At 46.3% G+C, this 23,390-nt stretch overlaps 1 protein-coding gene across 1 annotated transcript in view; it reads left to right on the top strand.

The window, feature by feature from the left end:
* PNPLA7 (patatin like phospholipase domain containing 7) overlaps positions 1-23,390 on the top strand; it is a 125,517-nt gene that overhangs the window by 14,151 nt on the left and 87,976 nt on the right. The window contains exons 10-18 of the mRNA XM_030507443.2: positions 2,577-2,705; positions 4,265-4,345; positions 5,093-5,237; positions 5,782-5,874; positions 11,023-11,123; positions 12,298-12,444; positions 16,749-16,826; positions 17,675-17,880; positions 22,390-22,521. Coding sequence (XP_030363303.1) covers positions 2,577-2,705; positions 4,265-4,345; positions 5,093-5,237; positions 5,782-5,874; positions 11,023-11,123; positions 12,298-12,444; positions 16,749-16,826; positions 17,675-17,880; positions 22,390-22,521 — 1,112 coding nt within the window. The remainder of the gene's footprint in view (positions 1-2,576; positions 2,706-4,264; positions 4,346-5,092; positions 5,238-5,781; positions 5,875-11,022; positions 11,124-12,297; positions 12,445-16,748; positions 16,827-17,674; positions 17,881-22,389; positions 22,522-23,390) is intronic.

Here is a 23,390-nt window from a genome sequence, read left to right as displayed (position 1 = left end):
TTGTCTAAAGCCAGGCTTTAAGCTGGGCTGTACAAGAGGAATGTTGCATTTATTTTTGGGTGCAGCAAAAGCACAGAAATGTCATTTGTTAATCTCTTTACTTAGAAGGAGCTCAGGATTCTGAGGGCCCCTGGAGGCTCTGCACTGGAGGTCAGAGATGTTGAAAGTTTCAAATCCCTCAGGAACATGGAAATCAAAGCTATTAATATCACCCCCGTGTTTCATAGGAAGGGCAGCTGGAGTTGGGCAATTAAGAAATTGGTTCCAATTAATTTAATTTAATTTTAGAATCTGCCTCATCATGACTTCCAGAGCAGCAGACAGAGCTGCAGCTTCGGCTTCCCCAGTGGTGACAGCTGTATAGAACGTACCTGGTTTGGTTTTGCTGTGCTTCCTGGGCAGGAATTCTTTTGCAGTAACGGTGTTTAGTTGTCTGATGCTCTGGAAGACTCACAAGTTATTGTGTGTGTAATTGGTGCGTAACATTTGTGTGTTTAGTGTTTGCCTCCTGCTGCGCAGGAACCTTCAGAAGCTGGAGGGTTACTGTTGAAGTAAAAGCTCTATTTCTTCCCTAGCTCCTACTCGGTATTGGAGAAGGGCTCCTTTTCACGGAATCCCAGCCTGGTTTGTGTTGGAAGGGACCTTAAAGCTCCTTCAGTTCCAACCCCTGCCACGGGCAGGGACACCTTCCACTAGAGCAGGTTGCTCCAAGCCCCTGTGTCCAACCTGGCCTTGAACACTGCCAGGGATGGGGCAGCCACAGCTTCTCTGGGAAAAGTCTGTGCCAGCGCCTCAGCACCCTCACAGGGAAGAGCTTCTGCCCAAGAGCTCATCTCAATCTCCCCTGTATAAGTTTGATACGGATACTGTCTTACAAATACTAACCAAAATCAGTAATACAGTTAAACCCTGCACATTCACATCTGAGGGAGTCCCTGGGACCAAGCAGCAGCTTTTCCAAACCACCAGCTGATTTCCACAATATAAATATTTTCTCAAGGATATTTGGTGTCTCACAGCTCCTGGGCAAACAGTGGAGCTAAGACTTGGCTGATAAATGCTCCTTTCCTCTAGATGGAGTGCCCTGGCCATTCCAAAAACCTTGACAGTAGTAGGCTAGATTGTAGAACTTCCTAAAATCTCATCTCAGTCTCCCCTCTGGCAGGTTAAAGCCATTCCCCTTGTCCTGTCCCTACAGGCCCTTGTCCAAAGCCCCTCTCCAGGTTTCCTGGAGCCCCTTTAGGCACTGGAGCTGCTCTAAGGTCTCCCCTTCAGGAGCCTTCTCTTCTCCAGGCTGCCCCAGCCCAGCTCTCTCAGCCTGGCTCCAGAGCAGAGCTGCTCCAGCCCTCGCAGCAGCTCCGGGGCCTCCTCTGGCCTCGCTCCAGCAGCTCCACGTCCCTCTGGTGCTGTTGCCCCAGAGCTGGATCAGGACTGCAGGGGGGTCTCCCCAGAGCGCAGCAGAGGGGCAGGATCCCCTCCCTGACCTGCTGCTCACACTGTGGGGGTGCAGCCCAGCACACGGGGGGGTTCTGGGCTCAAGCACACACTGAAGCTGGGTCATGGGGAGCTTCTCATCACCCAACACCCCAAAATCCTTCTCAGGACTGCTCCCTCCCTTCATCTCCCAGCCTGTGTGTGTGCTGAGGATTGCAGTAACCCAGGTGCAGGACCTTGCACTTGGCCTTGTTGAACTGCATGAGGTTTTATCTTAGAAATATTGGATAAATCCATGTTTTGTGTATTAGTAAATGAATTCATGAGCTACAGGTACTCTTTTCAGCAGTTACTAATGGGATAGAAGGGGTGCTGTTCTTTAGCAAGTGGTTGGTGATAGGTTTTTGTTAAATTCTGTTCTGATTCCAGGGGGAAAATCCTAAACCAGATTCTTGCCTTCTAGGGTAAAAAAATCTCTATTGTACCCACTTACAGCTTTATCTGTCATTGGTTTGTTATTTCTCCATCTGTTCTTCAAGCAACTCAGGATGTCTGGACTCATTTTAAGTCAAGAGAAGCTGTTTGGCTTTGTCATTTGCATTATTTCATATGGATAGATATACATACATACACGAAGATACAAACATATATATATATCTTGGAACACAGGAAGTCTGCCTGCTGTTTGTCTCATTCCATTTTGTATGTCATTACAATACAACTTTGTTATATTTTTGCTGATGACAGTCTGTCACTGCAGCCAACAGCTTGGTCATCAGTTCAGGTAATAAAACCAAGAAAACCTCTTTTCTCTGCAGTCTGGAATAGCTGAAATTGAAATACTCCAAAGCCTGACTGTGTCTGTAATAAACCTGTGACAGAGCTGACAGACTCCTTCCCCTGAACCTGATACACCTCCTTGTAGCTCTTACTCCCCTGTCTCTGTTTAATGCCAGGGAAGTTGCTGCTGTGAATTCTCCTGACCACGCTGCAGGTCATGGAGCACAAGCTCAAGGCTTTTTGTGATCAGAGGATGTCTGTCAGGCATATATGATATCAGAGTAGAAACCCGGGCAGCGTGTGGGAAGAATTGGGTCTGATAATTGGTGGATTAACTTTGTGTCCCTGAAACTTTCCCTTAGGGTCACCCTGCTCCCTACAAAACAGTGTCAGCCCGAGCAGCCACCCCCTCCACCATACTGCGGCTTCCAGCAAGTGCCTTTCAAGATGTCTTCCAGAAATACCCTGAAACTCTGGTTAGAGTGGTCCAGGTAAGCTCTGGGTGAGGCAGAGTTGGGGTGGGGGCAGAAACTGCTCTAGTTTCAAAGTTACAAGGAAGACATGTTGAAGTTGAGCGAGCTCATCATGCTTTTGCAGGTATGGGACTGTTCTGTGCAGCTTCTTGTCAAGATCTGGACTAGTTCTGCTGCTCCCCTTGCTCTTAGAGCCCTGGACTTAATGATCTCAGTGTTAATCATGTCCAGGAAGAAATAATGCATATATATACACACACACACTTATTGAATTGGTTTCTGCATGTGATAGCCTCTCAAATCAGCCTGACCTGCCTGTAAGCTCATTGGTGCTGGTGGAGTAGAACATGCTGGCATGGGCACTGCATCATGGTTATACTTCAAAATGGCTTAGAGTGTGGAAGAGACTGTTGCATGTTCTGAAAAAGGACCGATGTACTGTGAGAAGCTGTTTGTTGAGGGGTGATGCTTTGTAAAACTCCCAGAATTCAGACTGATGTGAATTTCTACCTCAGAAGGAATTGTCAGCATCTGAGGAAAGAGCTGTGCTTTGTGTTGGTTTTAAGTTCACATTCCCTTGCTTTGCCAAGGCAGTTCTCAGGTGAGCACTGCAAGTCTGGGTCTTGATTACAAGAGAAGGAGATTTAGATTAGATGCTAGATAAAGAGGGGAGATTTAGGTTAGATCTTGGGCAGAAGCTCTTCCCTGTGAGGGTGCTGAGGTGCTGGCACAGGGTGCCCAGAGAAGCTGTGGCTGCCCCATCCCTGGCAGTGTTCAAGGCCAGGTTGGACACAGGGGCTTGGAGCAACCTGCTCTAGTGGAAGGTGTCCCTGCCCGGGGCAGGGGGTTGGAGCTGGAGGAGCTTTAAGGTCCCTTCCAAGCCAACCTGTTTTATGATCCTGCACGTGGAAGCCTGCACAGGGAGCTGTGTACTCAGGATCTCAGTTTGGAGGGTTTGCTGTGTTGTCCCGCAGTGCGATAGTCATTCAGGTCTGTCCTTTGGTTTTACTCACACTTCTACATCTTTCATCCTTGTACCTGGGTGATTTGTGGGTGACACATGAACCTGCCAGTACCGATGGCTGAGGAGAACAGGTCATTATGCCAATTTAATTTGCTCCGTGTGAGCGGATACAAAAGAGGGGATGGCTTGAGAGTGAGAATAAGCTGCCGGGCAGGGGAAGGTCAGGTGGCAGTGTTGGCTTATGTGAGTGTAGTGCTGTGGAGCAGAACAGGCTCTGTATGGGGACAGCAGGAATAATGAGGGGGGAAAATGGAAGGAAATGCTTTTATTTCAGGTCATGTTTGTTATTAGTGTTTACAGAAAACAAAAAGCATTGTTTGGTGTTTGGGAGTAAGTGTTTAGATTCTTGTGCCATCAGATGATTGTGAAGTCTTTGGTAAATCACTTTATCTTTGCCCCAATTTATCAACTTCTAAAAAGGAGTTTCAGCTTAGGGTACAGTCTGTATCTTACGAAGTTCCTTCAGGTACCTTGGTGCATAACTGTTTAAATGCAAGAACAAGTGTGGGAGAACACTAAATCCATTCTGTTGCTTCTTGATTTCCATTTCTAGATCATCATGGTGAGGCTGCAGAGAGTGACATTCCTGGCACTGCACAACTACCTTGGTCTGACTACAGAGCTCTTCAACTGTGTGAGTCTGGGGCACACAGTCTGTGTGAGTCTTGGTGCAGGGAGGTTTGCCTTCTTTCAGAAGACCATAAAGCAAATGTTACATATTAACTGAATAATGACATTACTCTAGAAGGTACTTGTTATAAACAGCCCATAAACCCTGCCCATGCTGATGTCTAGGGAATGGGGGAGAAGCTTAAATTTCAGAAGTCTGAAGAAGTGGATCACTTCACACTGGTGTATTTGCCCAGCTGTGCACAGATGTGAGTACATATCAGTGGTCACAGCCTGGTTTGGGTTGGAAGGGACCTTAAAGCTGTTCCAGTTCCAACCCCTGCCACAGGCAGGGACACCTTCCACTAGAGCAGGTTGCTCCAAGCCCCTGTGTCCAACCTGGCCTTGAACACTGCCAGGGATGGGGCAGCCACAGCTTCTCTGGGCACCCTGTGCCAGTGACTGAACAGTCCTGACATTTGTGAGACTGAGTCACTTCCACCCATAACAGTTCAAAGAAGGATGTAGCTTTGGGGGAAGAGCATCAGGTCAAGGAATACTTAAGTGAACTGGACTTAAATAAGTGCATGGGCTGTGATGGGATGCACCTCAGGGTGCTGAGGGAGCTGGCAGATACTGCAAAGCCCCCCTTGATAATCTTTCACTGACCACCACAAGTGGGTGAAGGCCCCTGGGGTCAGCACAGGCTCCAGTCCTGTTTAAGGTGTATGAGGGGGTGGGTTATGTTTGCTTTGCACCTTGTGTCTTGCAGCAAAGCCAAGCCATCCCCCTCATCTCTGTGACAAGTGTCACAGCTGGAGGAGGCTCAGGCAAAGCAGTGAAGAGACAAGTGTCCAATATATCAGAGGAGGATCGTGGAGAGAAGCTGGAAAAAGCTGGGGAAGCACTGGAAATAGGTAATGTCTCTGGAAGTGTGTAGTAACTGTCCTTTGTGATGTTCTTTAATCATTGTGCTGTTGATCAGATGATTTTTATTTGATTAGAGTAGTTAGGGATTGTCTTAAATCAGTTTAAGGTTGAAGTCTTTGGATTGTCCTTAGCTCTAATAGGAAATTATTGCTGTGTTCATGATATTGAGAGATAAGGGGGGAAAAAAGTGGCTCCTAACACTGGCTTCATAGGAGGAGCTGTGAAAATGCTGCACTCAGATGCTGGCAGAAGAGTTGCTGGGTATGCGCAGGCTTCCAGGTTGAAGTGTCAGTATGAAACCTAAACCTACAAAAATAGTTGAATTTTGCCTCTGAGCCTGAAAGTTTTTAATGAGATGGAAAGCAGGAAGCGGGTTTAGGCAATGTTTAACACTGGAGATTCAAACCCTTTAACACAGCCTTTAGTGAGTTTTAAAAGTGGGCAGTGAGAGGTTCTTGCTGTCAGTGAAATTTATTGCATGAGGGAGTATCTTGTGCTTAGGTCTGTGCAACTTCTGTTTCTGAATTTCAGACCCGTTGAAGATTTCTGGTACAGAAAACACTGAGCATATTTTCAGAAGAAGCCTTTCGTCACCTCCCTATGCAGGGTCTCCAGACACCTCCAGTAAGTAGTGCTTGGCAAAGCTGGGGGCAGTGGGTAACATACCTAATGCTGTGGGGTAGACGTGGTCTCTGGAGCACTGGGCTACTCTTCCTCTTTGTGTTGGACAATCACCTTGCAGTGGAGCTACTTCCCAGCTTGTTGGTCAGAAGTGTATTTTCTGAAGTCACAAATGGATCCTTATCTAAGAAGCATTCCCTTGCTGTCTTTGCTAGCAATGGGGAGCATACAACAATTTGTCTTCCAAGACACCTACAAATGAAGGACTTTATTAATTGATATAACTGAAACAGTGAGTTATGGTGATATGCTGTCATCTTTCATGCAAAAGATGACACACAATTCTTGCTTGGCTGATGGTCCCACAGAGCACATCACATGGATTTGTTGCTTGTAGAGGAATGTTTTTTGAGTGGGTAATGAAGGTGACTTATCACTGAATGCTCTGGTGAGACATTTATGAGCTGTTTTGATGCTGCAGTATTCATTTTGGTGAACTTCTTTCATCTTCACTTGGACATCTTCTCTGAGCCAGCTGTGTAGGTTAGCTTTGTGTTCAGGGTGGAGAAACTGCAACTTCTTGAGTGAATCACAGGAGGAAGGAATCTGTCTCTCCTTAGCTGAGTTCCAAACCAACCATCTTGAAGTAGTTAAGGTCATGCTTACATTCTGTAGTCATTATGGAGATACTATTAACAGAGAAGTCATGTAATCAGTGGAGTAAAGGTCCTCTGGATACATTAGAAGATAACATGTAATGCTTATGTTGACTGTTAAATGGCCTAGGAGATCAGAACATACTGTGAGTGAGGGCTTAGAGAGTATGGAGACAAGGAGAAAGGAGGGAGGTGGGCTGAGGGAGCCCTCAGTGCTGAGGGCTTCCCCAGTGTAAGGCTAACACTGGCCGCTATCAAGTTAAGTTGGTTGTGTGCAGGGAGGAGAAGAATGGGTATCACAGAACCACAAAGTCGTTTGTGTTGGAGGGATCTTAAGCTCCTCCAGTCCCAACCCCCTGCCACGGGCAGGGACACCTTCCACTAGAGCAGGTTGCTCCAAGCCCCTGTGTCCAACCTGGCCTTGAACACTGCCAGGGATGGGGCAGCCACAGCTTCTCTGGGCACCCTGTGCCAGCGCCTCAGCACCCTCACAGGGAAGAGCTTCTGCCTAAGAGCTCATCTCAATAGTTACTTCATTTTTAACAATGGAGAGCTGATTCACTCCCTCTTCTGTGTCTGCTGTGCAGATGTACAAGGTCCCAGTCACATTTTTTTCATAACTTCCATGTTACTGTCCAGAGGGATGGGTGTGACAGGGAAGCAGGATTTTGGCTAGGGATAAGTAAATCATCTTTCTGAACCAGAGAAACAAGTTAAGAGGAAATACTGAACTGACCCAGGAAAGACTTGGCTTTATTTTCACACATGTTATTGGGTTATTTTGCACTATGCAAATACCAGCAGACTCGACTCAGTGGTGAGTTAAGTAATGCTGACTCTGAATGTAGCTGCTTTTCCCCAGGTACATGCAGCAGTTCAGTGAGATCTGCCTACAAGCTGCCCTGGCACGCTTTAGGTAGAGTCCATGCATGCTCTTTGAAGCTTTTATGTGGAAGGATCCTGCATACTTAGCAGTGAAGATGTCCACTTGTCCTTCCTCTCTCCTTTTATGTGTCTTAAGAGTTAGGGTGTCTTATGTGTCAGGGTACACAAGAGCTTAGAGAGAGGGGAAATGAATATTTACTGGCAGAAGGAGCATATCTAATGGGTAATCATGATTTGCCTCAGTGACCAGAGCTGATCTCTGTTAACTGCACTGAGGTTACAGTCACTTTTTAGCTTCATGGGAAGTATCTTGATGTCTTTAATGAACAGATCATGATCTTGCTTCAGGTTCTGTTCCACTCCCTTGCTGTGTGTTCAGGCTCCCTGGGAATACTGTTTATGTTAGTACTGGTTGAGGGAAGAGCCAGCTGCTTGTTAGCAGAGCCATAGAGGTGCTCGTTGGTTTGCTTGGCTCATTACAGTTAACAAAAACTGCTCAAGATGACTTTGGGGAAAACATTTTTGCCTCAGTTGCTCCTGGGATTGGGCTGTAATTTGTTCTTCTGGGCTTTTTTTATAGCTTTATAACTTGAAGCATAGCAGTTGTGTAGATGAGGAAATATGTCCCTGCCAACTTAGACTAGTCTGCTTCTGGAGTATACCAACCCTTTATGTGGAGAAAGATGTAAATAAGTCACGAGGAGCATCTGGGCTGGTGGGCAGAAGAATTAGGTGAAAGAAATAAAACAACAGGGTCTTTTGTGTGTGATAACTTCACCAGTTCTATTGTTGCTGGAAGTAAGTGTTCACAAGTTCAGCTGAGAAGGACCTGGGAGTATTGAGGGATGACAAGTTGACCGCGAGCCGGCAGTTTGTGCCCTTGCAGCCAGGAGGGCCAAGAGTACCCTGGGGTGCATGGGGGGGAGTGTGGCAGCAGGTCGAGGGAGGTGATTCCTCCCCCTCTACGGACCCTGGTGAGGCCACATCTGGAGCACTGTGCCCGGTGCTGGGCTCTTCAGTAGGAGGGAGACAAGGAGCGGCTGGAGAGGGTCTGGCGGAGGCCACAAGGATGCTCAGGGGTCTGGAGTGTCTCTGATGGGCCTGGTTAGTCTGGAGAAGAGCAGACTGAAAAGGGGATCCTGTCAGTGCGGATCAGTATCTCAAAGGCGGTGCCAGGAGGATGGTGCCAGACTCTGTCCAGTGATGCCCAGTGACAGGACGAGGAGCAATGGCCATAAACTAAAACACAAGAAGTGTCACCTCAATGTGAGGAAGAACTTCTTTCCATTGAGGGTGTCAGAGCCCTGGCACAGGCTGCCCAGGGGGGTTGTGGAGTCTCCCTCTCTGGAGACATCCCAAACCCACCATGGACACGTTCCTGTGTGACCTGCTCTGCGTGGCCCTGCCCTAGCAGGGGTTTGGACTGGGTGATCTCCAGAGGTCCCTTCAACCCTGATGATGCTGGGATTCTATGAACTTAATTTAAGTTAAATAGCAGTTACCTTTTACTGGTTTGTTTGCTGGGATTTTTTTATCAGGAGTCAAGAGAAGCTGCTTTTCCTTCTTCAGCACGAGGCCCTGACCCTACAGCACAGATGCAGGAGTGTAGGACCCTGTGTCAGAAGCTGGTAGCTCAGTGAGTGAGTGCTTGGCAGGAGGGAGGCAGCTGAAGCACTGCAGGGACTGGGTCGGCTGCCGGTGCTGTTGCAGTGACTTCCCCACCAGCAGTGTGTGGGATCCCAGGGAGCAGGTGGTCACCAAACAGGATTGCATCCCCCTCCCCGAGTTTCCCACTGCCTTCTGTTCTTTTGACTCAACGCCTCTAGTTGAAGCTTGTTCTGCTGTGTCCTTTCTAACTCCCATTTGAGCAACAAGGCAGTTTAATTAATCACTGTGTGGGAAGCTTGTACCTACGACTGAGATGAAGGTTTCTCTCTGAATACAAGTCTGGTAGACATAAGCTTTCATTCTTAGAATGCCTCCTCTTTCTCCTCTCTTGATTTTTCACTATGCAGAGCTGTGCAGAGGATGCTTTTCGTGCCTCCATGCCCGTCATCAGATTGTTTAGGTTTAACCTGAGAATTGTGTGTTTAGATTTCAAATGCACTTGGTGTGTTTGGGCTTAGTAATTCTGCTGACACTGTGATTTGTGGGGCAATGGAATTGACAGGCAGTCAAATCAGCCCATATGGAGTTCCAGGCTGCTATTTCTACTATCCCAGCTCTTTTTTGTTGTTGTTTATAACTAATTTAGGGTCTTTAATGTTGCAGTGTGTACGAAATTTAGCAGGATCAACAGTGTTGGTTTGTGGATTGGGGATGGCTGTTTTTGGTGGTGGTTTTGGTTTTTGGTCTTAAAGATGACAATCTTCGCATCAGCTTGTTGGGTTTCTTGTTTGGAGGCTGATCTTTAAATGATGTTATGACCCCAGTGGCAAATGTGGATTTTCTACATGCAAAAGTTTGTCCATATTTGTAGGTAACATGGAAAAGAGCCCTCTGAGGTAGGTCTGAACCTCTGGGACAGCAGGATTCACTCCTGTCATAGCGGGGGGGGGAGGGATTCAGAGTTAAAAGTTTCAGCCCTGTCAGAGTTCAGTCGGTAGCAAATTCCACAGTCAGGAAAAACAGTTGCATTTCATAAGAGCTCATCCTATTTTTGAGCAGCAGTTTGTATTTAAGAAAGCAAAAGTATAAGAACAGAAGGAAAAAGGTGAGAGAATATTTAAACTTTTCTGAGTATAGATTTCAGATCTATTAGGCATGGAAATGTGATAGGAAGGATTATAGGTTTATTAAAGGAAACTGCAATCTCTGCATGATTCTTAAACTCCTGTGTGAATCACCAGCCTGAATCATGGGCATCCTATTCAAGGTAATGACATGGGAGGCATTTCCCAGTTATCTTTGTGTTAGTGATTCTTTCAGGTAGCTTCCTAGAAGGTGGATGGGCCAGCCAAGGAGCTAATAATTAAGCTGTGTTAAACTTGGGAAACAGGGAGTAGAAGTTGTTAGTGACAGATTCATGAATAAAGTGAGGCCTGGCAGGGAATTGCTCAGGGGTCTCTCAGCACATGAAAGTCTGGACAAGTTGTAGAAAAGAGCTGAAATGACTTTAGGCATCATTTAGGGAATGATGTCTGTGGAGAGGTTTAAGAAGTTGCTGATGATAATATTCTCCCTCTGAAAGCTCTTGCAATGTATTGGCTACAAAAGAAATGCTTTGATTTGGTGGAGGAGAGGTTCATAACAATTGTTTCCTGAAAGCAATGAGGAAACTCTTTGGTGAATTTGCCTCTTCCTGATAATCTTGAGATCCAAATGACCCTGTTTTGTCTACCCCAAAGTAATGATTGTACTCTGAACAGAGTGGGTGTGAGAATTTGGGGATGTATTGTATACCTGAGCTCAGGTGAGCAGATTGAAAGTTCCCATCAGATCTTCTGGGTCAAAAGGAACTGGGAAATAAGTAAGAATATGAGGATCCCACTTTCTATTGTATCCTCAGCTTCAGAAATGAAAAACCAAAGGAAGTTGCTCAGCTTTGTGTACTTTCTGAGCAGCTGTAATAAAGGAGGTGCTCATGACAGGCTTTCTGTATTGCTTGTAGACAACTCCAGTGGTGCAAAGTCAGACATGGACATGGCGTATGAAAGAGCCCGGGTGCACTTTGCCTTGGAGGACGTGGCCAGCAGCCCGGCTGTGGGCAAGGTAGGTCCTGGCCCTTGGAGAGCCCAGCGTGGTGCTTGCAGTGCACTTCCTCACATCACTGTTCTTTGAGTAACCTCCCTTACTTCAGAGCACTGCCCTTGCAACTGTGTACTGGTTGTGATTTTGGTCTTCTTGTACTGGTGTGTTTTAACTTGTTGTTTCAGTAGATTTGGGTGACTGTTTAGGCTTTTCAGAGCAGATCTTGAAACTCTGCGGAGTACTTGGCAAGTAATGGGAAAGCACTGCTGCAACGTCTTGGTTGTAGGTATTCATAGAATCCCAGCCTGGTTTGGGCTGGAAGGGACCTTAAAGCTCATCCAGTCCCAACCCCCTGCCACGAACAGGGACACCTTCCACTAGAGCAGGTTGCTCCAAGCCCCTGTGTCCAACCTGGCCTTGAACACTGCCAGGGCTGGGGCAGCCACAGCTTCTCTGGGCACCCTGTGCCAGCGCCTCAGCACCCTCACAGGGAAGAGCTGCTGCCTAAGAGCTCATCTCAATCTCCCCTCTGGCAGGTTAAAGCCATTCCCCTTGTCCTGTCCCTTCATGCCCTTGTTAAAAGCCCCTCTCCAGGTTTCTTGTAGGCCCCCTTCAGTTATTATTGCCTTTCTCTGACTCAGGAAAAGGATTATCTGGAAAGGTGAGTTTGTCAGATTGTGCTTTATTTGTGAAAATACAAATGCAAAACTTGTCTCAGCCTCTGAATTTCCTGTAGGTTTCAGTCATGATTTATACACCTGTTTTTCTGTTTGTGGTCTGGTTTTTATGAACACTGACCTGGAAGTTGAGGGTGCTCTTGAATTATAAAACTGCAAACCGAAATCTGAAGAGAAACTGTGGCTCAGTGTGAGCTTGACAGACACCTCATCCTTCATCTTTCCATACAGTGTTGATCAAGTTTTAGTTCTTTCAAGCTGGCAGCTGCCCAGTTTCTGAGAAGTCTCTTACTCTTGCCTTCCACAAGCTGTGATGAGTAACTTTGTTTGACTTGAGTGTCAAGCCTTGCAGAGAAATACCAGGATAATGAAGTTAGCAAGCTGTTGCTTTTAAAAACCTAGCTTTTTTTTCTGCAGGCCACCAGTTGTGGGTAGAGAACACAGATGATATGGCAAGTTTTTGCTGGTGGGTGCCAATTCTAATCTTTAAATCAATACTTGTGTATCTGTTCTTGCAGTCGATACTGAAGAAGTCTGTGACAGTGGCAGAAGCTCCTTCAGCAGTTTTCCATTATAGTGCTGTGCAAGATGTCTGTAACACCAAACATATTGATGCCATCGTTGAAGCAGCAAAGAAAGACCTTTCAACCTTGATGAAACTTGATGTAAGTGATCCACACTGATGCAGGAAGAAGTGGCTTTGGTTTTGCTTTTCATCTCATTCTGCTAAGCACTAAAAAGTAAATTGTCTCCCTGGTATACTGTAGACTGGCTGAATGGTTTATTCTCTGGTCTGTTGAAGTTATTAGCAGCACTGCAATAAATCTGCATTATTCTGCCATGTGAAAAGACCACACTGGAATGCACTGCACGGATCTTTCCTCACTGTGTACAGAGTTATCCGGGTGAGAAGTAAACCTGCAATTTCTGCTGCCTTGTAATTTCATGCTCTCATGTCCTGTGTGATGAAATTATGTGGAGGCATTCAGGTGATGGCTGAATCCGTTAATCCTGTTGGCACAGCACTGAGTGCCTTGATGGGTTTTGGAATTGAAGCTGTGTGTTCAGCCAAGGGCTGTGAGTGCATTTCAGAGCTGAGGGACTGTGCCATGCCCGTTGGTGCCCTCGCAGGCGTCCCTGGTGAGCTGAGCCCCTGCTTATCACTTCTGTGTTGTAAGAAGGAATGAAAATGTTTGTTTTCATCATTCCTGTGATTCCAGCTGCATTTCACTGCGGAGGTGTCTCTGTTCATGCAGCTAATAGGGCAATTAGTGGAAATAGTACATCTGTCTCAGTCAGTCCCAGGTATCTTGGTATTCTTTCAGCATATAATTCACTAACTGAAGGGTGTGATGCTGCCAGAGGCCTGGGCACAGCTGCTGCAGCCTCCTCCTCTGCTTCAAGAGCTCCTTTTAAGGATTTACTTTTGGATTTTAACATTCTAAATTATTCCTCTTGCATCTTCCAATTCTTGGTTGTGATCCTTCAGCTGCCAGCAGTGGGGCTCGAGGTACATGATCTGCGCTTGCTGGTTTGACAGAGGGTGCTGTACCGTCTGTGGTCTGCAGGAGAATTAACTCTTGTTAGGTTAATTGTAAGGTTTTGAGGTTTTTTTCAGGCATTTATCTCCTCCTGAAAGGCTACAGATTATTTCACAATCATGTAAATTGCAGATGGACTAAAGCAGGACTAGATGCTTCCATTTGTTCTGATCAGCCTCCTGTTCCTGACAGGACTGGCCTCAGACACTGCCTGTGACACAAGTTTGTGTCCAGTATACAACTGGTGTCTTCCTTTTTAGACTTTTGGATCACGAGCAAACATTCCAAGATCTCTGAAGCTCCCAATTACAGCACTTCTTATTTATTTTTTAATCTAGAATAAATTTCTCAGTAATTGACAAGTGAACAAATTAAAGCTATTTGGAACAGTATCATAGAATCCCAGCCTGGTTTGGGTTGGAAGGGACCTTAAAGCTCCTCCAGTTCCAACCCCTGCCACGGGCAGGGACACCTTCCACTAGAGCAGGTTGCTCCAAGCCCCTGTGTCCAACCTGGCCTTGAACACTGCCAGGGAAGGGGCAGCCACAGCTTCTCTGTGCCTGTGTAGGCAGTGTCTGTAACATGAGGATCTAAGTAATGATGAAATAAGGTAGGAGATCTAAATAGTGAAATAGAGGAGGTTTTTCAAACTTTGGTATTGTAGCAACCCGGTTTGTCAGAAGCAGATCAGAAACGGGTGGAATGTAGCCCGATCTCATTTAAAGGTCAGTGTTAGTTTTTTCTATGCAGGATTAGCAAAAGTCGAGTCTTTTCCAGGCAATGGAAGAAAACTCTGCTTGTGGTTTGAAACATTTGTGTTCGATACTACATCCATAGAGGAAGAAAATGAATCCTATGAGCTCTTCTCTTAAAAAATTCAGCTCGGATCTTTTATTTCTTAGCTGGCTGGGGGCATTTGAAGTTGTCATTTTTCAGAGCAGCCCATCAGCATGAACAAAACCCTGATGTTTTGATGTCAGATGGGGTGGGGGTTTATGGTTAGGTGGGGGTTTTTGTGAGACTGTAAGAAAGAAATGAGGGAGTCATTTGCTGTAGGAGGGAGGTGGTGTTATTTCAAATGCCCTTTAGGTATTTGACTTAGAATTAAGATTTTTCCGTTTGTTTTGAACAACTTGAATTCCTTGGATCCCTGTCACGACTGGTTTTCAATCTCACACATCTTTCCCATGTTTTCAGCTCTATCTGCAGTTAAGAATGAGAGTTAATGTTGCAGGGCATCTCTTCTGCCTGAGTTACAACAGAGCAATGGTGTGTCCCAGTTAATTCCTGCTTTTGGTCAGTGTTTAGAAGTGTTTTGTGCTTTCACATCTGCATCATAAACCTCTGCTAGTGATGCCAAGAAGGAAACTTGCTGTGAAATGGGTTCAGCTGTGCTGGCACTCCTTTTCCTAAAAGCAAGTGGCTGCAGGAGGCTGGAGGGGATCAGGGGGAGGTTGTTCAGCTCGAACCCTGTAAGTGTGCAGTGCTGGATTTGGGGTTGCTGGTCTGGCCCATTCAAGAGAGGAGGTGCCAGGTAGGATGGGCCATGTCTGTGATCTCGTTTGTCACCTCCTTCATTGCTTACTCAGGTTGTAATAGCACAGAAAACAGGATTTCAAGGTCTGCTTGGAGGTCATTCAGGCTCTTTTCATGCCCAAGGCTGAATCCAATATTGCTAAGTCATTTCTGGCAGGTTTTTGACTAAGCTGCTCTTACAGCTCTCTAGTGCTGAGCACAGCTTTGTGTGCAATCTACTCCAGTACTTCAGGAGTCTGAGACATGAGGAAAATCCTTGCAACAGTTTTTGTTGGAGCTAATGCAGCAGAGAAAGCTGTTGGTAAGCAGAGCTCACTGGGGAGCCTGTATGCCCTTCCTATGAGACACTTCCATAGTTAGAGCTCTGCCTATAAGAGTAGGTAATACCCTACAACCATGAATGTATAAATATAGCAGAACCATCACAGGAATTAGTTGATATTGCTGAACTGCAATATTTTGACAGGTGCTTGTCAGGTTCCCTGCATTGGACACGTTCCCATCAAACAGATTGCTTTCAATAAAACTGTTTTTTCATTAAGATCTGTTCTTTTTATCAGCTGGAGGTGGAAAGAATAATTCTGATTATTTCACTTGCTCTATTTTTTCCAACCAAAAATGGATAGAGAAAACCCTGCAGAGCAGTGGCAATGGGAAAGTGTTTACGTCTCTGCTGTTGTTTCCTGCTGCAAGGAGGTTCATGACTATGGGCAGGTTCTGCTGAGGGGCTTGTGCTGAACTGTGCCACTGTGCACACAGCTCTTGCTCGAGGTGGTTGTGCCTCTGTGGGGAAGTCCTGGGCTAAGCTTAATGCAAGAGGCATGTAATTGAGCTGAGGTTTTGCCCCTACCCATTTGGATGATGATAATGAAATCGTGCAATCCCAGCCTGGTTTGTGTTGGAAGGGAGCTTAAAGCTCAACCAGTTTCAACCCCCTGCCACGGGCAGGGACACCTTCCACTAGAGCAGGTTGCTCCAAGCCCCTGTGTCCAACCTGGCCTTGAACACTGCCAGGGATGGGGCAGCCACAGCTTCTCTGGGCACCCTGTGCCAGCGCCTCAGCACCCTCACAGGGAAGAGCTTCTGCCTAAGAGCTCATCTCAATCTCCCCTCTGGCAGGTTAAAGCCAGAAATGTTGAGCTTCTGAAGATTTGCTGCTTTGGGTGGAAGATTTGCCAAAGCAAAGGTGGCCTCAAGCATTAGGGTTTGACACTGACTGCATGTGGGACACCAAATTATATGGGCAGTTCTTTGAGATGGAACCAAGATTCTTCCCCTGTCTGTTCTGCACTCAAGATTGTGGTGGTGACCAGTTTTGGAGCTGGAAAGGAATCTCTGATCAGCTGAGACACTTAACTGGACCAGCTCCTTGCCATTGCAAGGGTTTGGGCTCAAGTCCAAACCAAGGGCAGGCTTTTGGACAGACCCTCCCTCCCGTGTGCTCTTCAGTCAGGAGGAAAATTCCCACTCCTGTGCAATCCGCGTGGGCATGGGCACAAGGATTCATTACTCTGGGGGAGCTTCCTTTGAAAGTAATTTCATAATTCATGATTTTCATACCAGCTGATCGAGGTCTCATTTCATTATAGACCCTTAAAAGAGTCTGGGGGCAGAACTGACAAATACAGACTCATTAAGAATCCAAGTCTGAGCAGTGGTATGAATTAAACCTAATCTTAATTCTCTCCCCAACAGCCATTTCTTCCAGAAGTACAAAAATCATGCACTATCTTTTAAAGAGACTCAAGTACTTATTGTTTTTAGTAATTGTTGTTCTCATTGTCTTTAGTAATTATTGGTCTCATTTGCTTTCTGTGGATGCTTCCTCACATCTTGGATCTTTACATGAGCACAGACCACTAAATTGTACCCTCTATACCCTTTTTCTCCAGGATCCTTCGCTGCTGAACGGCAAAGTGACACTGCACCAGGTCACTGCTGGGACTGTGCTGTCGAGGCAGGGAGATCAGGTGAGTGAGCATCGCCTGGGAGGAGAGAGAACCCACGTGTGGCTCAGTCTTTTGCCCCCCACCATAAGGTATTTATATGCATTGATGGTAAATAAACCATCCCCACATGACCCTTCCCAAGCCTTCTCTTCTCCGGGTGAAGCAATCCCAGCTCGCAGCCTTTCTGTGCACAGGGCGTAGCAGTGTAGCCAGAGCCAGAGTGGAAATCTGGTGCCTGTCTGTGTTTAGCTCTTAGGTGCCTTCAGAGAAGGTACAGGCTGTCATAACTCCATCCTTCCTGAGGAGCTGCAGAGTGTGGGAAGTCTTTTGCCATGCTCCATGCTGCGGGCTTTCGGTCATGTCTCTCACTTGCAGTATTTCCCCCCCTGCGATACAATAGAAATCCAGTGTTATTTGTTTATAGAAAACTCTATTTAGGATACAGTGAGGTTCCTTTATAATAACACTGTGTAAATAGAGGAGGTTCTGCAAAGCAGCTGAGGGGCTGCTCCAGTTTCAGAGCTGCTGTGTTCTGCTCAGCTGACCTGGGATGTCACTTTCCATGTGGCTGCAATTACCCTGTTATGTGCATTTGCAATTGTGGTGTTATTCCTCGAGATCTCACAGATGCAGCCTTCATTTTTCATAACCATACAAAGAGAAACACATTTGTCAATATTGTGGCTGCTTAGTTTTAAATATTCATAACCTGCTTTTAATAATTCACTATTGTGTCTTATTTTATCACCTAGTTGCTCAAAACCAGAGGGAGCTTTGTGGAAGACAGATTGGTCATGATAGTGCTGTCACTGTGATAATTGCTTTAGAACCTTCAGGGATTTTATTGAGCTCTTCTCCATTTTCTCCAGGATGTTAATGTTTGCTTTGTGGTTTCGGGGATGCTTCATGTGTACCAGCGGAAGATAGACTCAGAGGAGGACACCTGCCTGTTCATTACCCACCCAGGAGAGCTTGTGGGGCAGCTCGCGGTCCTGACTGGGGAACCACTGATCTTCACCATCAAGGCCAATCGAGACTGCAGCTTCCTGTCCATCTCCAAGTCCCATTTCTATGAGTGAGTTCTGATGTCAAAACAGATATTGATTACTTTTTTTTTCTTTTTTTTTTTTCCTTTGAAATCATACATTGATTTTGGGAATGGATGGAGAGCAGCCCTGAAACCAGCCATGTGCTGGGCTGCACCCCCACAGCGTGAGCAGCAGGTCAAGGAGGGGATTCTCCCCATCTGCTGCGTTCTGGGGAGACCCTCCCTGCAGTCCTGATCCAGCTCTGGGGCAACAGCACCAGAGGGACATGGAGCTGCTGGAGCGAGGCCAGAGGAGGCCCCGGAGCTGCTGCGAGGGCTGGAGCAGCTCTGCTCTGGAGCCAGGCTGAGAGAGCTGGGCTGGGGCAGCCTGGAGAAGAGAAGGCTCCTGAAGGGGAGACCTTAGAGCAGCTCCAGTGCCTAAAGGGGCTCCAGGAAACCTGGAGAGGGGCTTTGGACAAGGGCCTGTAGGGACAGGCCAAGGGGAATGGCTTGAACCTGCCAGAGGGGAGACTGAGATGAGCTCTTAGGCAGAAGTTCTTCCCTGTGAGGGTGCTGAGGCGCTGGCACAGGGTGCCCAGAGAAGCTGTGGCTGCCCCATCCCTGGCAGTGTTCAAGGCCAGGTTGGACACAGGGGCTTGGAGCAACCTGCTCTAGTGGAAGGTGTCCCTGCCCGTGGCAGGGGTTGGAGCTGGAGGAGCTTTAAGGTCCCTTCCAACACAAACCAGGCTGGGGTTCTATGATTAACCCCTTACCAGTCAGTCATCTCAAACCCATCAGTGTATCAGCTCTTCATTGTTTTGGGACTATTACAAATCTTTCTTTTTCTCCTCTAAAAAGCCTATTGCCAGTTCTCTGCATTTTAGGAGCAATGTGATCTTCCAGCTTTTCATCTTCAGAAATTCTCCTGAATCCCAAGCTTTATATCGCTTCTAACTTCTGTTCCCGTATTTAAAAGCGTCATTGTAGAAAGTCTTTGAGATCCATGAAGTTTCTGCAAGTTTGTTCTTTTTCACTTAGAACTCTGAGAAGAAAAAACTTGTTGATAAAATTAGAAGTAAGTTTTGTTTTTCTCTTTTGTTCCAAATTCTGTACTAATAGTTCTACAACATCAGGCTTTGTCCTTTGCTCAGAGCCTTACAGGAATGACTGTTTTTTGGCTTTTACATTAGTGACAAGAAGTTTGACAAGAACCTCCATTATTCTCCAAAATTCCTTTCTTCTTTTCTTGTCAAATACATTACTCTGTTTCTTCGAGCTGCCTGGAACATTGTATTAGGTTTTTTTCAGTAATTCATGAGAGGACAAAGCAGAAAGAACATGGTCAATAGTTGCCATTAGGCAACAAGCACAGTAATGGAGTAGCCCATGGTTTAGAATTACATGTTGGATGTTGGACAACAGATTCAACCCTTTTCAGTGCAACTTTGGGGCAGGAGCCTTTTACTTGGTAGTAACATGACTGAATAACTGTCTGTAAATGTAGGGTTTAAGCACAGGGGTGACACCACCTAATTATATAGCATATACCTTAACTGCTCTGCTGTTTTGCTGGAGTGATGTACTAAGTGTGCAGTGCCTACGCTGCAACTGTTGGTGTCTCCTGAGGAACAGGGTAATCAAGCTGTCACCAGCTCTCCTGAGGGAACATGTTCAGGTTCTGCAGTACGAGGGACTCGCGTTTCTGCTTCAGTAAATCTCACAGTTTGGAGTCTGAACCATGTGCACTTGCCAGAGAAGCAGGAATTGTTGATTCGTATTTGCTCTTGCCAGCCAAGCTGAGTATCACATTACATCCGCATCCCCAAGAGTATCTGCATAAGTCCCAAGCTTTCACAGACACCAGTTTAGCCCTTGCTGTATTGGGGGAGCTTTCTAATAAAGAAGCCTCAGGATCCCTTCGGAAACAGGCTGCTTCAGTACAAAGCTTTGGGGTTTAATTTTCCAAGTGCCAGGTATGTATGAAGCAGAAAAGCAAAGATGAAAATGCCCAAGTGAGAGGAAGGGAACCTGACTGATAATGGGGGAAAAGCCTGCTTTCCTTTTCTTGTGCATGAGGGTGGGCTTTTACCGTCTGTGTTAATACTCTTCTAGAGGCTCTACAGCACTGAGTGAAATAACAGCGAGCTCCAGATGGAGATAAAGGCAGCCTGTTAGTAGTTTACATTCTGAATGCATTAAGTATTAAGATACATATCTTGAGGGCAGAACAGGAGTAAATGGCTTTTATTGATCACAGCAAACAGCCTGTGTGGGAGGTGGCTTTGAGGGGTAAATAAGCAAGTAGAGTAAAACCAGTGAGCTAAATCAGTCAGGGGTTCTCAGGGGTTCATTTAACTCTTAGATAATCCAAGAAGGGGGATAGGGCTGGGCTGGGTGTTCTGTGTGTAGTGAGGGATTAAGCTTGTCTATTAATCAGTGCTTCTCCTGGGGTGCCTCATCCAGCTCTCTGTCCTTTGCTCCAAGTTAGGTTCATGTGGTAAGGTTTCTGTAAGATAACAGGTTGTTTTGACATGCAATAGTAGCTTATCAAAGCCAAGGTGGTCTGTAGGTATCTGGGTAGGAGATGGTGGGGGGCATGGGAACCTCAGGGCAGGAGAGGAAAGCTGTCCTGCTTTTCCATAACCTTTTGATGGGTGGATTTTAAACCATGCTGAACGGAGGAGCTGGTGTTTAATTCACCTTGTAGCACATAGGAGTGCAGGGGCACGAGGGTGATGAGCTCAGTGTGGAACTGGGATAGATGCAGATGAATCTCTTCTGTTTCAATTTCAGGGATTTGGCCTGAAAAAAAAATAGGCTTCATTATGGCAAAAAGTAGGAATAGGAGGCACTGGGTAAGGAGAGCAGGTAACGGGAACGCTGCCTGCAGCACCCTGTGTGCTGCACTTGATCCACAGCCACTGTCAGCTCTGGGTCTCTTGCTGCAGCTACAGCACTAAGGAATGAGAGATCTGAACTTTAGGGCAGATTCTGTGCTACATCCAGGCACTAAAGAGCACCTGGGGAGTCTGCTTTTGCTGTTGTGTCCTAAGGTTAGGATCTCTCCTGGGCCTTTCTCTGATTTCTGTCAAGTTTTCTGCCAAGTGGTCCACAGGGAACTGTTTTTGTTGGGGAACAAAGACAATGCTCCTTCCATGCCTTTCTCTCCTGTATTTGTAAGGGTGCAAGGTTAAATACAAAGCTCACATGATGGGTGCTTAGTGAGAGTTCCCCCATAGGCAGAGTGATCATAGAATCACAGAGTGGTTTGTGTTGGAAGGGACCTTAAAGCTCCTCCAGTTCCAACCCCCTGCCACGGGCAGGGACACCTTCCACTAGAGCAGGTTGCTCCAAGCCCCTGTGTCCAACCTGGCCATGTTGGGTCTCCTGGCTAGATTTTGTTATGGCAGTCCAGTGCCTTCACTGTAAAGGGAACTCTGCTGCAGAAAACATACCAAGTATTTATCATTTTCTCTCATTGTTCCAGGCCATGTGTGGCTTTAATGTAGCTCTCCCACCTCTGTGCACGTCACGTACCAGCTTTTTGTGCATGTACCTCCTCCTTTGTGAATCGTGCTGTCTGCTGTGAAATAACTGGGTTTTGGTAGCCTGTCATCAATTGTTCTTGGTGCTGCTCAGGAACAGAAAAGATAAGATGTCCTGACAAGTACCCCAGCTCGAGATGCGTGTGATCAGTCCACTCCTGTGGAGTAGTGCTTCAGTAGGAATGGGAGTGCTTACTCACTGATCTTTAGTCTGAAAGGAATGAGAACTAAGCCGTTCCTGAACAGTTATCTGGTGTCTGTGGGAGCCGTTTCCTGGCATTCGGGGTGTTTGCAGTTAGCCCGGGCAGAACCTCCTCAGAGTTTTCCATTGTGGGACAGGCATGGAATGAGGTGGTGTCTCTTTCTAGAGACTTTCAAGCATGACTCAAAATATTCAGTGGGAAGATCTGAAGCTTTATTAGAAGATGTTTCAGTTCTTTGTGGTCTTTGCAATAGGGAAAAGGGAACATTTGAAATATCAAGTAGGTCTCTTGTTTTCAAGAGTATCACGTCGTACTTATACAATAAAGTTCTGACCTGATGTAAAATCTAGGGGGAACAGTGAGCACACGCATGTGTGAGAGATGGAGGTGCAGAACAGCAGGAAGAGCTCATCCTCTGGGCAGTGTGAACGCTTCCTGAGTCATAACAGACCTTGGAGAAGGGGCAAGGGCGGCTCAAACAAGAGCTTCAATGGTTCCTTCCATCCCACTGCTCTCCTTAGGGAAGGGATTAGTTGACATCCTACTAGCTCAGTCCTACTGCTCCTAGGACAGTGCTGCCTTTGAGTGGCATTCCATCGGGATGGGTTTGAAGGCTGGCCAGCCATGTGCTTTGTCAGGTTGTCACTGATGTGCTGTGGTTGGGCAGTAGAGTGTGTGTATCCAGAGATATAGGAACTTCTGAATTAGCACCTGTGTAAGTGTCTAAATTGCATTGAGATGTCGGGCCCGTGTGCAGAGATTCCTGTTTTGGGGAAGTTCTTGAATAACACTTCTTTCTTCCCCTCCAGGATAATGCGATCGCAGCCAAGTGTGGTTCTTGGTGTGGCCCACACTGTGGTGAAAAGGATGTCCCCATTTGTCAGGCAAATGGACTTTGCCCTGGACTGGATGGAGGTTGAGGCTGGACGAGCTGTTTACAGGTGAGGTGTGGACAGAATTGTATGTTGTCTGTTGAATATTTCAGATCTCATCGTTCAGGAGCTCTGCCCCCTTGGTGATCTATAGCAGAAGAAACTCACTGGACTAAGTTTATTGACTGTCCCATCAGGTTTATCTGTTTGCCTGTTTTGAAATGATTTTCTTTCTGCAGTACCCTTCAACATTGCCTCAGTCTCTTATCTCCAGATGTAATTAAAATTCTTTCATACTGTTCGTCATCCTTTATGAGCCTCAGCAAGCTTTTAAAGTGACTTAAACTGTCTGAGAGGCACCGACACAGGTTGCCCAGAGAAGCTGTGGCTGCCCCATCCCTGGCAGTGTTCAAGGCCAGGTTGGACACAGGGGCTTGGAGCAACCTGCTCTAGTGGAAGGTGTCCCTGCCCGTGGCAGGGGGTTGGAACTGGAGGAGCTTTAAGCTCCCTTCCAACCCAGACCAATCTGGGATTCTGTGATTAAGACATAGACGGTTGTATGTTCTGACAGTAGATTCTGTATTGTTAAGGGCATGAACATCAGTTGCTCAAACAGTTTTTCAGCCTTTCCAAAGTAAACAGCAAAACCCAAAGGTAATCCAGTTAGGCTTATTCAATAATAATCAAAAATAGGCACTGTTTAAGGGGCAAAAGTTATCCTTGGGAAAACTTAATTTATGAATTTTTGTACTAGGATGTATTTAAGCCATTATATAGTTGCTGCAGTGATAGGAGAATAAAGGTCTAATTTAGTGCATGTCCTATAGAATTGTAATTTTAATTTTCATAACTATACCTGCAGCACCAATGTTAAAGAAAGTTTTAGATTACTTTGTGCATCAAAGCAGTCATAGAATCCCAGCCTGATTTGTGTTGAA

This window comes from Strigops habroptila, chromosome 15, assembly GCF_004027225.2.
Source record: "Strigops habroptila isolate Jane chromosome 15, bStrHab1.2.pri, whole genome shotgun sequence".
NCBI lineage: Eukaryota > Metazoa > Chordata > Aves > Psittaciformes > Psittacidae > Strigops > Strigops habroptila.
Note: the sequence above shows the minus strand (reverse complement) of the source record. Positions and strands in the feature narration are given on the sequence as shown.